At 45.0% G+C, this 14,756-nt stretch overlaps 1 protein-coding gene across 2 annotated transcripts in view; it reads right to left on the bottom strand.

Annotated features, from left to right (window-relative positions):
- tln1 (talin 1) overlaps positions 1–14,756 on the bottom strand; it is a 170,198-nt gene that overhangs the window by 24,464 nt on the left and 130,978 nt on the right. For both annotated transcript variants that reach the window (XM_079256574.1, XM_079256575.1), the window contains exons 43-49: positions 14,701–14,756; positions 14,483–14,629; positions 14,243–14,409; positions 13,763–13,946; positions 13,435–13,560; positions 5,911–6,027; positions 701–886 (exon numbers count right to left, since the gene is read on the bottom strand). The exon at positions 14,701–14,756 is cut by the window's right edge and continues 64 nt beyond it. In XM_079256574.1, coding sequence (XP_079112700.1) covers positions 701–886; positions 5,911–6,027; positions 13,435–13,560; positions 13,763–13,946; positions 14,243–14,409; positions 14,483–14,629; positions 14,701–14,756 — 983 coding nt within the window. The remainder of the gene's footprint in view (positions 1–700; positions 887–5,910; positions 6,028–13,434; positions 13,561–13,762; positions 13,947–14,242; positions 14,410–14,482; positions 14,630–14,700) is intronic.

Raw genomic sequence — 14,756 nt, 5'->3', positions numbered from 1 at the left:
TTCATATATTTCAGTTTATATAAATGTTAAAATTTCACCTTCTTGATATTTTATTTATGTATTTCTATTTTCCCTCATCAGTATTTCAGTTTGTTTCATATTGTTTAGTTATAACTAAGTATTCATTAATTAGTAGTAATTAATAATTATTTATTAATAAACAACAAAACTACATTTAATCTTCTTAAATAGGAAAATATATTCTTTAAATAATAACTTATTATTATTATTATTATTGTAGTAGTAGTAGTAGTAGTAGTAGACGAATATTACTATCATTAGATAGTGATATTCGTCATTAATTGTCAATAATAAATAATAAGAAAGAAAGAAATCAAATGACAAAAATATTCATTATTAGAAAATATTCATTATTTTTTGCTACTTACCTGATAGATTATCAAAATATTTTTTCATTGAATTTTTTATATTTAATTATTCTAATTATATCATAATAAGATATTTATAATCATAATACATTATCAGAATCATCAGCTATCATTGTAATGATTAGTCTTAATAAAAATGAATTACCGAACTAAATAACAATAAATTATTATTCACTAGATATTTTCATGTAATTATTGTCATCCTTATCATAGTCATTATTTTATTTGTAGTGTTGTTATTGATTAAGTAACCCTGGCTGATGAGCTGTAAGGGGACAAAGCTGGGTATGGGTGGCGGTGCCCATGTTTACCTTGCAGGAGTGAAGCATTTCAGCGATGGCCCGTCGGCTGAGGTTCGCCGTGGCGATGATGTCCTCCTGACGACAGGAGTTCCCAGCAGCCACTGCTTTGGCTGTAGCCAGAGTGATTCCTTTAGTCATACGGATGAACTCTTCTGGTGTGGCCGTCTTTGGTGGCGGGTCAGGGCTGCAGAACACCTGAGAAGCAGAACCAGAGAAACTCCATCTGTTCTGTTCATTATTCCAGATGGTGACAGAGGATCTGATCTGTTCATTATTCCAGCTGGTGACAGAGGATCTGTTCTGTTCATTATTCCAGATGGTGACAGAGGATCTGATCTGTTCATTATTCCAGCTGGTGACAGAGGATCTGTTCTGTTCATTATTCCAGCTGGTGACAGAGGATCTGATCTGTTCATTATTCCAGATGGTGACAGAGGTTCTGTTCTGTTCATTATTCCAGCTGGTGACAGAGGATCTGATCTGTTCATTATTCCAGCTGGTGACAGAGGATCTGTTCTGTTCATTATTCCAGCTGGTGACAGAGGATCTGATCTGTTCATTATTCCAGATGGTGACAGAGGATCTGATCTGTTCATTATTCCAGCTGGTGACAGAGGATCTGATCTGTTCATTATTCCAGCTGGTGACAGAGGTTCTGTTCTGTTCATTATTCCAGATGGTGACAGAGGATCTGATCTGTTCATTATTCCAGCTGGTGACAGAGGTTCTGATCTGTTCATTATTCCAGCTGGTGACAGAGGATCTGATCTGTTCATTATTCCAGCTGGTGACAGAGGATCTGATCTGTTCATTATTCCAGCTGGTGACAGAGGATCTGATCTGTTCATTATTCCAGCTGGTGACAGAGGATCTGATCTGTTCATTATTCCAGCTGGTGACAGAGGATCTGATCTGTTCATTATTCCAGCTGGTGACAGAGGATCTGATCTGTTCATTATTCCAGCTGGTGACAGAGGATCTGATCTGTTCATTATTCCAGCTGGTGACAGAGGATCTGATCTGTTCATTATTCCAGCTGGTGACAGAGGATCTGATCTGTTCATTATTCCAGATGGTGACAGAGGATCTGATCTGTTCATTATTCCAGCTGGTGACAGAGGATCTGATCTGTTCATTATTCCAGCTGGTGACAGAGGATCTGATCTGTTCATTATTCCAGCTGGTGACAGAGGATCTGATCTGTTCATTATTCCAGCTGGTGACAGAGGATCTGATCTGTTCATTATTCCAGCTGGTGACAGAGGATCTGATCTGTTCATTATTCCAGCTGGTGACAGAGGATCTGATCTGTTCATTATTCCAGATGGTGACAGAGGATCTGATCTGTTCATTATTCCAGATGGTGACAGAGGATCTGATCTGTTCATTATTCCAGCTGGTGACAGAGGATCTGTTCTGTTCATTATTCCAGATGGTGACAGAGGATCTGATCTGTTCATTATTCCAGCTGGTGACAGAGGATCTGATCTGTTCATTATTCCAGCTGGTGACAGAGGATCTGATCTGTTCATTATTCCAGATGGTGACAGAGGATCTGATCTGTTCATTATTCCAGATGGTGACAGAGGATCTGATCTGTTCATTATTCCAGCTGGTGACAGAGGATCTGATCTGTTCATTATTCCAGATGGTGACAGAGGATCTGATCTGTTCATTACTCCAGATGGTGACAGAGGATCTGATCTGTTCATTATTCCAGCTGGTGACAGAGGATCTGATCTGTTCATTATTCCAGCTGGTGACAGAGGATCTGATCTGTTCATTATTCCAGATGGTGACAGAGGATCTGATCTGTTCATTATTCCAGCTGGTGACAGAGGATCTGATCTGTTCATTATTCCAGATGGTGACAGAGGATCTGTTCTGTTCATTATTCCAGATGGTGACAGAGGATCTGATCTGTTCATTATTCCAGATGGTGACAGAGGATCTGATCTGTTCATTATTCCAGATGGTGACAGAGGATCTGATCTGTTCATTATTCCAGATGGTGACAGAGGATCTGTTCTGTTCATTATTCCAGATGGTGACAGAGGATCTGATCTGTTCATTATTCCAGATGGTGACAGAGGATCTGATCTGTTCATTATTCCAGCTGGTGACAGAGGATCTGTTCTGTTCATTATTCCAGATGGTGACAGAGGTTCTGATCTGTTCATTATTCCAGCTGGTGACAGAGGATCTGATCTGTTCATTATTCCAGCTGGTGACAGAGGATCTGATCTGTTCATTATTCCAGATGGTGACAGAGGATCTGATCTGTTCATTATTCCAGATGGTGACAGAGGATCTGATCTGTTCATTATTCCAGATGGTGACAGAGGATCTGATCTGTTCATTATTCCAGATGGTGACAGAGGTTCTGTTCTGTTCATTATTCCAGCTGGTGACAGAGGATCTGATCTGTTCATTATTCCAGATGGTGACAGAGGATCTGATCTGTTCATTATACCAGATGGTGACAGAGGATCTGATCTGTTCATTATTCCAGCTGGTGACAGAGGTTCTGTTCTGTTCATTATTCCAGATGGTGACAGAGGTTCTGTTCTGTTCATTATTCCAGCTGGTGACAGAGGATCTGATCTGTTCATTATTCCAGATGGTGACAGAGGATCTGATCTGTTCATTATTCCAGATGGTGACAGAGGATCTGATCTGTTCATTATTCCAGCTGGTGACAGAGGATCTGATCTGTTCATTATACCAGATGGTGACAGAGGATCTGATCTGTTCATTATTCCAGCTGGTGACAGAGGTTCTGTTCTGTTCATTATTCCAGATGGTGACAGAGGTTCTGTTCTGTTCATTATTCCAGCTGGTGACAGAGGATCTGATCTGTTCATTATTCCAGATGGTGACAGAGGTTCTGTTCTGTTCATTATTCCAGCTGGTGACAGAGGATCTGATCTGTTCATTATTCCAGCTGGTGACAGAGGATCTGATCTGTTCATTATTCCAGCTGGTGACAGAGGATCTGATCTGTTCATTATTCCAGCTGGTGACAGAGGATCTGATCTGTTCATTATTCCAGCTGGTGACAGAGGATCTGATCTGTTCATTATTCCAGCTGGTGACAGAGGATCTGATCTGTTCATTATTCCAGCTGGTGACAGAGGATCTGATCTGTTCATTATTCCAGCTGGTGACAGAGGTTCTGTTCTGTTCATTATTCCAGCTGGTGACAGAGGATCTGATCTGTTCATTATTCCAGATGGTGACAGAGGATCTGATCTGTTCATTATTCCAGATGGTGACAGAGGATCTGATCTGTTCATTATTCCAGCTGGTGACAGAGGATCTGATCTGTTCATTATTCCAGCTGGTGACAGAGGATCTGATCTGTTCATTATTCCAGATGGTGACAGAGGATCTGATCTGTTCATTATTCCAGATGGTGACAGAGGATCTGATCTGTTCATTATTCCAGCTGGTGACAGAGGATCTGATCTGTTCATTATTCCAGCTGGTGACAGAGGATCTGATCTGTTCATTATTCCAGATGGTGACAGAGGATCTGATCTGTTCATTATTCCAGCTGGTGACAGAGGTTCTGTTCTGTTCATTATTCCAGATGGTGACAGAGGTTCTGATCTGTTCATTATTCCAGCTGGTGACAGAGGATCTGATCTGTTCATTATTCCAGCTGGTGACAGAGGATCTGATCTGTTCATTATTCCAGATGGTGACAGAGGATCTGATCTGTTCATTATTCCAGCTGGTGACAGAGGATCTGTTCTGTTCATTATTCCAGATGGTGACAGAGGATCTGATCTGTTCATTATTCCAGATGGTGACAGAGGATCTGATCTGTTCATTATTCCAGCTGGTGACAGAGGATCTGATCTGTTCATTATTCCAGATGGTGACAGAGGATCTGATCTGTTCATTATTCCAGCTGGTGACAGAGGATCTGATCTGTTCATTATTCCAGATGGTGACAGAGGTTCTGTTCTGTTCATTATTCCAGCTGGTGACAGAGGATCTGATCTGTTCATTATTCCAGATGGTGACAGAGGATCTGATCTGTTCATTATTCCAGCTGGTGACAGAGGATCTGATCTGTTCATTATTCCAGATGGTGACAGAGGATCTGATCTGTTCATTATTCCAGCTGGTGACAGAGGATCTGATCTGTTCATTATTCCAGCTGGTGACAGAGGTTCTGTTCTGTTCATTATTCCAGATGGTGACAGAGGTTCTGTTCTGTTCATTATTCCAGCTGGTGACAGAGGATCTGATCTGTTCATTATTCCAGCTGGTGACAGAGGATCTGATCTGTTCATTATTCCAGCTGGTGACAGAGGTTCTGTTCTGTTCATTATTCCAGATGGTGACAGAGGTTCTGTTCTGTTCATTATTCCAGCTGGTGACAGAGGTTCTGATCTGTTCATTATTCCAGATGGTGACAGAGGTTCTGATCTGTTCATTATTCCAGCTGGTGACAGAGGATCTGATCTGTTCATTATTCCAGATGGTGACAGAGGTTCTGTTCTGTTCATTATTCCAGCTGGTGACAGAGGATCTGATCTGTTCATTATTCCAGCTGGTGACAGAGGATCTGATCTGTTCATTATTCCAGCTGGTGACAGAGGATCTGATCTGTTCATTATTCCAGATGGTGACAGAGGATCTGTTCTGTTCATTATTCCAGCTGGTGACAGAGGATCTGATCTGTTCATTATTCCAGATGGTGACAGAGGATCTGTTCTGTTCATTATTCCAGCTGGTGACAGAGGATCTGATCTGTTCATTATTCCAGATGGTGACAGAGGATCTGATATGTTCATTATTCCAGCTGGTGACAGAGGATCTGATCTGTTCATTATTCCAGATGGTGACAGAGGTTCTGTTCTGTTCATTATTCCAGCTGGTGACAGAGGATCTGATCTGTTCATTATTCCAGCTGGTGACAGAGGATCTGATCTGTTCATTATTCCAGCTGGTGACAGAGGATCTGATCTGTTCATTATTCCAGCTGGTGACAGAGGATCTGTTCTGTTCATTATTCCAGCTGGTGACAGAGGATCTGATCTGTTCATTATTCCAGATGGTGACAGAGGATCTGATCTGTTCATTATTCCAGCTGGTGACAGAGGATCTGATCTGTTCATTATTCCAGCTGGTGACAGAGGATCTGATCTGTTCATTATTCCAGATGGTGACAGAGGTTCTGATCCAGTCTGAAACACAACGCTCACCGTCAGCTCCTGCTTGATGTGTTCAATGGTGGCCTCCAAAGCTCTGGTTCCCTTTGTGGCTTCGTCCTCCACCGCCTTCACCGTCTTCAGGAGCGAGGTCACGTTGGTCACCATCACCTGCAGAGGAGGAGGAGCAGGAGGAAGAGGAGGAGCAGGAGGAGGAGAAGGAGCAGGAGGAGGAGCAGGGGGAGGAGCAGAAGGAGCAGGAGGAGCAGAAGGAGCAGGAGGAGGAGCAGGAGGAAGAGGAGGAGCAGGAGGAGGAGCATTACTATTTGTGTCTTAATGCATTTTAATAAAGATGAAATGTTGGTTTGTTCACGCCGCTTCTCAGTCATTTTGCTGCTTTTAAAAATATTTCTATGAATTTAAACTTTTCCCACAGGCTGAATGAAAGGATCTATTTTCAGGTCAAATCTTCAGATATTAAGTTCCACCTTCATCAGTGAGGATGTCAGAGTGATTTAACTGATCTTATTTTCAGTACATTTTTGACACCAACAGTTGAGGTTCGCTGCTACAGGCCAACACGTGATCAAATTAATTGTTTAGCATGTCAGTTAACCAGGAAATTTCCTGGAGTGAAGTTCTAAAAACCCTCAAACATGATATTGAAACTGGCTCTTACTGGGAAACGAAGACCAAGACAAACTGGAAATAAACAGCTGACAATGTCTTGCAGGGTTAAGCCTTAAATCCTTCCAGTTTTTACCTGAAACGGGTTTTATGGATAAAACGTGTTGTGGTAAAAATAGTTACTTTTACTGGACTCTTGCTGATGTAAAGGGACTGTTTACTGGTACATCAGAGACTGGAGAACCGTCCGACCAGAGATAAAATGTATCTGTGACTGGTCAGAAAGACGTGTTTATTGATCTCCAGTTATGATCACATCCTGGAAAGATTTAGATCATTTCCTTCCCAGGAATCCAAGCTTGTCAACAGTACACAACATGTACAAGCACTGGGAGGAGAGAGAGTTAAATACAGATTTATTTGTACCAACCCACCCACGGAACATCTGGACCTGTCCGATACCAGTGGGATGTACCATAACAATAAAACATCTGGTACCAACGGGACATCTGGTACCAACAGGGACAGCTGATACTAACAGGACGTCTGGTACCAACAGGGACAGCTGATACTAACAGGACATCTGGTACCAACAGGGACAGCTGATACTAACAGGACATCTGGTACCAACAGGGACAGCTGATACTAACAGGACATCTGGTACCAACAGGGAAAGCTGATACTAACAGGACATCTGGTACCAACAGGGACAGCTGATACTAACAGGACATCTGGTACCAACAGGGACAGCTGATACTAACAGGACATCTGGTACCAACAGGGACAGCTGATACTAACAGGACATCTGGTACCAACAGGGACAGCTGATACTAACAGGACATCTGGTACCAACAGGGACAGCTGATACTAACAGGACATCTGGTACCAACGGAGACAGCTGATACTAACAGGACATCTGGTACCAACAGGGACAGCTGATACTAACAGGACATCTGGTACCAACAGGGACAGCTGATACTAACAGGACATCTGGTACCAACAGGGACAGCTGATACTAACAGGACATCTGGTACCAACAGGGACAGCTGATACTAACAGGACATCTGGTACCAACAGAGACAGCTGATACTAACAGGACATCTGGTACCAACAGGGACAGCTGATACTAACAGGACATCTGGTACCAACGGAGACAGCTGATACTAACAGGACATCTGGTACCAACAGGGACAGCTGATACTAACAGGACGTCTGGTACCAACAGGGACAGCTGATACTAACAGGACATCTGGTACCAACAGGGAAAGCTGATACTAACAGGACATCTGGTACCAACAGGGACAGCTGATACTAACAGGACATCTGGTACCAACAGGGACAGCTGATACTAACAGGACATCTGGTACCAACAGGGACAGCTGATACTAACAGGACGTCTGGAACCAACGGAGACAGCTGATACTAACAGGACATCTGGTAACAACAGGGACAGCTGATACTAACAGGACATCTGGTACCAACGGAGACAGCTGATACTAACAGGACATCTGGTACCAACAGGGACAGCTGATACTAACAGGACATCTGGTACCAACAGGGACAGCTGATACTAACAGGACATCTGGAACCAACGGAGACAGCTGATACTAACAGGACATCTGGTAACAACAGGGACAGCTGATACTAACAGGACATCTGGTACCAACAGGGACAGCTGATACTAACAGGACATCTGGTAACAACAGGGACAGCTGATACTAACAGGACATCTGGTACCAACAGGGACAGCTGATACTAACAGGACATCTGGTAACAACAGGGACAGCTGATACTAACAGGACATCTGGTACCAACAGGGACAGCTGATACTAACAGGACGTCTGGAACCAACGGAGACAGCTGATACTAACAGGACATCTGGTAACAACAGGGACAGCTGATACTAACAGGACGTCTGGTACCAACGGAGACAGCTGATACTAACAGGACGTCTGGTACCAACGGAGACAGCTGATACTAACAGGACGTCTGGTACCAACGGAGACAGCTGATACTAACAGGACATCTGGTACCAACAGGGACAGCTGATACTAACAGGACATCTGGTACCAACAGGGACAGCTGATACTAACAGGACATCTGGAACCAACGGAGACAGCTGATACTAACAGGACATCTGGTACCAACAGGGACAGCTGATACTAACAGGACGTCTGGTACCAACGGAGACAGCTGATACTAACAGGACGTCTGGTACCAACGGAGACAGCTGATACTAACAGGACGTCTGGTACCAACGGAGACAGCTGATACTAACAGGACGTCTGGTACCAACGGAGACAGCTGATACTAACAGGACGTCTGGTACCAACAGGGACAGCTGATACTAACAGGACATCTGGTACCAACAGGGACAGCTGATACTAACAGGACATCTGGTACCAACGGAGACAGCTGATACTAACCGGACGTCTGGTACCAACAGAGACAGCTGATACTAACAGGACATCTGGTACAAACAGGGACAGCTGATACTAACAGGACATCTGGTACCAACAGGGACAGCTGATACTAACAGGACGTCTGGTACCAACGGAGACAACTGATACTAACAGGACGTCTGGTACCAACGGAGACAGCTGATACTAACAGGACGTCTGGTACCAACGGAGACAGCTGATACTAACAGGACGTCTGGTACCAACGGAGACAGCTGATACTAACAGGACATCTGGTACCAACAGGGACAGCTGATACTAACAGGACATCTGGTACCAACAGGGACAGCTGATACTAACAGGACGTCTGGTACCAACAGGGACAGCTGATACTAACAGGACGTCTGGTACCAACAGGGACAGCTGATACTAACAGGACATCTGGTACCAACGGAGACAGCTGATACTAACAGGACATCTGGTACCAACAGGGACAGCTGATACTAACAGGACGTCTGGTACCAACGGAGACAGCTGATACTAACAGGACGTCTGGTACCAACGGAGACAGCTGATACTAACAGGACATCTGGTACCAACAGGGACAGCTGATACTAACAGGACATCTGGTACCAACAGGGACAGCTGATACTAACAGGACATCTGGTACCAACGGAGACAGCTGATACTAACAGGACATCTGGTACCAACAGGGACAGCTGATACTAACAGGACGTCTGGTACCAACAGGGACAGCTGATACTAACAGGACGTCTGGTACCAACAGGGACAGCTGATACTAACAGGACGTCTGGTACCAACAGGGACAGCTGATACTAACAGGACATCTGGTACCAACAGGGACAGCTGATACTAACAGGACATCTGGTACCAACAGGGACAGCTGATACTAACAGGACATCTGGTACCAACGGAGACAGCTGATACTAACAGGACATCTGGTACCAACGGAGACAGCTGATACTAACAGGACGTCTGGTACCAACAGGGACAGCTGATACTAACAGGACGTCTGGTACCAACAGGGAAAGCTGATACTAACAGGACGTCTGGTACCAACAGGGACAGCTGATACTAACAGGACATCTGGTACCAACAGGGACAGCTGATACTAACAGGACGTCTGGTACCAACAGGGACAGCTGATACTAACAGGACATCTGGTACCAACAGGGACAGCTGATACTAACAGGACGTCTGGTACCAACAGGGACAGCTGATACTAACAGGACATCTGGTACCAACAGGGACAGCTGATACTAACAGGACGTCTGGTACCAACGGAGACAGCTGATACTAACAGGACATCTGGTACCAACAGAGACAGCTGATACTAACAGGACATCTGGTACCAACAGGGACAGCTGATACTAACAGGACGTCTGGTACCAACGGAGACAGCTGATACTAACAGGACATCTGGTACCAACAGGGACAGCTGATACTAACAGGACGTCTGGTACCAACAGGGACAGCTGATACTAACAGGACATCTGGTACCAACAGGGACAGCTGATACTAACAGGACATCTGGTACCAACAGAGACAGCTGATACTAACAGGACATCTGGTACCAACAGGGACAGCTGATACTAACAGGACATCTGGTACCAACAGGGACAGCTGATACTAACAGGACATCTGGTACCAACGGAGACAGCTGATACTAACAGGACGTCTGGTACCAACGGAGACAGCTGATACTAACAGGACGTCTGGTACCAACAGGGACAGCTGATACTAACAGGACGTCTGGTACCAACAGGGACAGCTGATACTAACAGGACGACTGGTACCAACAGGGACAGCTGATACTAACAGGACATCTGGTACCAACAGGGACAGCTGATACTAACAGGACATCTGGTACCAACAGGGACAGCTGATACTAACAGGACATCTGGTACCAACAGGGACAGCTGATACTAACAGGACATCTGGTACCAACAGGGACAGCGGATACTAACAGGACATCTGGTACCAACAGGGACAGCTGATACTAACAGGACATCTGGTACCAACAGGGACAGCTGATACTAACAGGACGTCTGGTACCAACGGAGACAGCTGATACTAACAGGACGTCTGGTACCAACAGGGACAGCTGATACTAACAGGACGTCTGGTACCAACAGGGACAGCTGATACTAACAGGACATCTGGTACCAACAGGGACAGCTGATACTAACAGGACATCTGGTACCAACAGGGACAGCTGATACTAACAGGACGTCTGGTACCAACAGGGACAGCTGATACTAACAGGACATCTGGTACCAACAGGGACAGCTGATACTAACAGGACATCTGGTACCAACAGGGACAGCTGATACTAACAGGACGTCTGGTACCAACAGGGACAGCTGATACTAACAGGACATCTGGTACCAACAGGGACAGCTGATACTAACAGGACATCTGGTACCAACGGAGACAGCTGATACTAACAGGACATCTGGTACCAACAGGGACAGCTGATACTAACAGGACGTCTGGTACCAACAGGGACAGCTGATACTAACAGGACATCTGGTACCAACAGGGACAGCTGATACTAACAGGACATCTGGTACCAACAGGGACAGCTGATACTAACAGGACATCTGGTACCAACGGGGACAGCTGACACTAACAGGACATCTGGTACCAACAGGGACAGCTGATACTAACAGGACATCTGGTACCAACAGAGACAGCTGATACTAACAGGACATCTGGTACCAACAGGGACAGCTGATACTAACAGGACATCTGGTACCAACAGGGACAGCTGATACTAACAGGACATCTGGTACCAACAGGGACAGCTGATACTAACAGGACATCTGGTACCAACAGGGACAGCTGATACTAACAGGACATCTGGTACCAACAGGGACAGCTGATACTAACAGGACGTCTGGTACCAACAGGGACAGCTGATACTAACAGGACATCTGGTACCAACAGGGACAGCTGATACTAACAGGACGTCTGGTACCAACAGGGACAGCTGATACTAACAGGACATCTGGTACCAACGGGGACAGCTGATACTAACAGGACATCTGGTACCAACAGGGACAGCTGATACTAACAGGACGTCTGGTACCAACGGGGACAGCTGATACTAACAGGACATCTGGTACCAACGGGGACAGCTGATACTAACAGGACATCTGGTACCAACAGGGACAGCTGATACTAACAGGACATCTGGTACCAACAGGGACAGCTGATACTAACAGGACATCTGGTACCAACAGGGACAGCTGATACTAACAGGACGTCTGGTACCAACGGAGACAGCTGATACTAACAGGACGTCTGGTACCAACAGGGACAGCTGATACTAACAGGACATCTGGTACCAACAGAGACAGCTGATACTAACAGGACATCTGGTACCAACAGGGACAGCTGATACTAACAGGACATCTGGTACCAACAGGGACAGCTGATACTAACAGGACATCTGGTACCAACAGGGACAGCTGATACTAACAGGACATCTGGTACCAACAGGGACAGCTGATACTAACAGGACATCTGGTACCAACGGAGACAGCTGATACTAACAGGACGTCTGGTACCAACGGAGACAGCTGATACTAACAGGACGTCTGGTACCAACGGAGACAGCTGATACTAACAGGACATCTGGTACCAACAGGGACAGCTGATACTAACAGGACATCTGGTACCAACAGGGACAGCTGATACTAACAGGACATCTGGTACCAACAGGGACAGCTGATACTAACAGGACATCTGGTACCAACAGGGACAGTAATTTCACCATGAACACTACATCTGAAAACTTGTTTCGGAATTTTCTTAACAAATCCAAGAGTCCTTCTGTGTTTTCTTTAAAGATAGTATAAAATAGAGCAGGATGGAGCAGAAATACATTTGTTTTTGCTGCAAGATATTTCAGAGTGGATTTGAACGCCTTGAGTATTTCCATAAATGTTTATTGACCTCACTACATTGTCAGGGTTCTTGCAGGTTTCAGGAACTTAAACTCAAGTCAGAAGTTCACATCGGTCAGCAGGTATTACGGGATTTGTCGTTTAATTGTCTGAGTTTTACTCAGTGTATTTTATGCTTCCTGGGAATGAATGAAAGTAAAAAAAATAAGAAGACTTGACTAAACTAAAGACTTTGGATGAAAGTCTGGGTGTTTTTAAGACTTTTTAGGCTGTAAATGTACAATTCAGATTTTTATACATTTCTAAGACTTTAGACTTTCTAAGACACCAGAGGAACCCTGAAAAAGTCTATTGTTAATGAAAGAAAGTACGAGTTGCCCTGGAGACGTTGGGGTCAAAGCCCTGAAAATATCCAGAACCATGACACCTAACCAGGCGACGGTGTGACACTGAATAGTTTTAATTATTTGCTCTTAGTGTGTAATCAAACATGGTGCAGTACATTCTGAATGTGTGATGTGCAGAAATGTCATTTTTAACCTGTAAGTTGTGCAGCATAAAGACGCTGTGAAGCCTGGTGTGTGTGCAGAAGGTCTGATGTGTGTGATATAGTGTGGTACCTTAGCAGAGTTCTTCAGCTGGAGCATGCTGGGGTCATCGTGAGGTTTTCCTGCTGCTGCCTTGGTGGCGCTGATGAGGTTACCCAGAGCTTTAGCCACATCCTTCACCGCGTTGATCAGGACCACCTGGAGAGAAGACAGCCGCCTCATCTAAAGCCTTTTGTTTATTTTATAGCCTATTTTGGTTCTAGAAGAGATTAAACTGGTGTCATCACACACCCATCCACACTGTCTGGGGTTTAAATCTGAATTCGGTTTGATGCAGAAGAAGAAGTCAGGTTAAGGAGAAAACATGCATGGTTTAACACGACCATGTGACTCTCTGTACCTGAGTCTCTGGGTCTTCAGATCCCAGACTGGCAGCTCCCTGTTTGACCACATCCGCCAGTTTGGTTATGGTGGTCACTGATGACTGGGCAGCTTGAGCAAGTTTCTCCTGACTGGCTCCAGCACCAGAAACTAGTAACTTGGTGTCCTCCACTAAAGCTTTGGCCGTCTTCAGAATGTATTCTCTGAAAGAAACAGGTAGAAAAATAATAACATAAATATGATGGTGTAAAAACCGTCCTGCAGACAGAAACCAGCACAAACACACGTTTACTTCCAGCTGAAACACTCAGCATCCCAGTTAAGGTCCATTTCTACTCCCTACGTACGTAAATAAAGGCATCCGTTTCAAACCTCAAACCCCGATCTCCCTGAAAAAATCTCAAATTCTAACATCTTGAACACGAGTCTAAAATCCCTGAGCAGTGAAGAGGAGTTTATTTCCTTCTTCGACTGTCATCCCTGCTGGAGGAGGTGTTACCTGTGGTCAGCGAAGGTCTCTGTGTTCTCCCGGTTCAGAGTACCAGCAGTAGCAAACATGATTGTGGTGTCGAGGTCTGCGATGATTCCTGCCACGGCACTGGCGGCGGTGATGCAGGCCTGGGTGCCACGGTTACCAGCCTGAAGGGACGCCAACACATGGGAGACCTGCAAAGTCATGTCCGAGGTTAGTAAACTTCCTGTTAATCATCCTGCAGATCCTGTGAGGAAGTGAAATGACCTTCTCCGAGACTTTCCGGGCGCTTTCAATCAGCTCTTTCTTAGTGAAGGAGTCGTTGGGGCTGCACTGCAGAGCTCCTGCTTTGGTCACCAAACCTGTGCAGGTGGAGCCCAACTCTCCCACCTGCTTCTTGATGTGAGAGCCGATCTGGAAAAACAGGAGACAATGATCTGGATGGAGTTCAGTGAAAAGGACGCTGAGACAGAAGGTATACTCACTTCATCATTCTCTGCTGTTAGAGCAGCATATTTGGCCTCATCTGCCAGATTGGCAA

This window comes from Telmatherina bonti (assembly GCF_933228915.1).
Source record: "Telmatherina bonti genome assembly, chromosome: 17".
NCBI classification, from domain to species: Eukaryota; Metazoa; Chordata; class Actinopteri; order Atheriniformes; family Telmatherinidae; genus Telmatherina; species Telmatherina bonti.
This window is presented reverse-complemented; position numbering and strand designations above follow the sequence as displayed.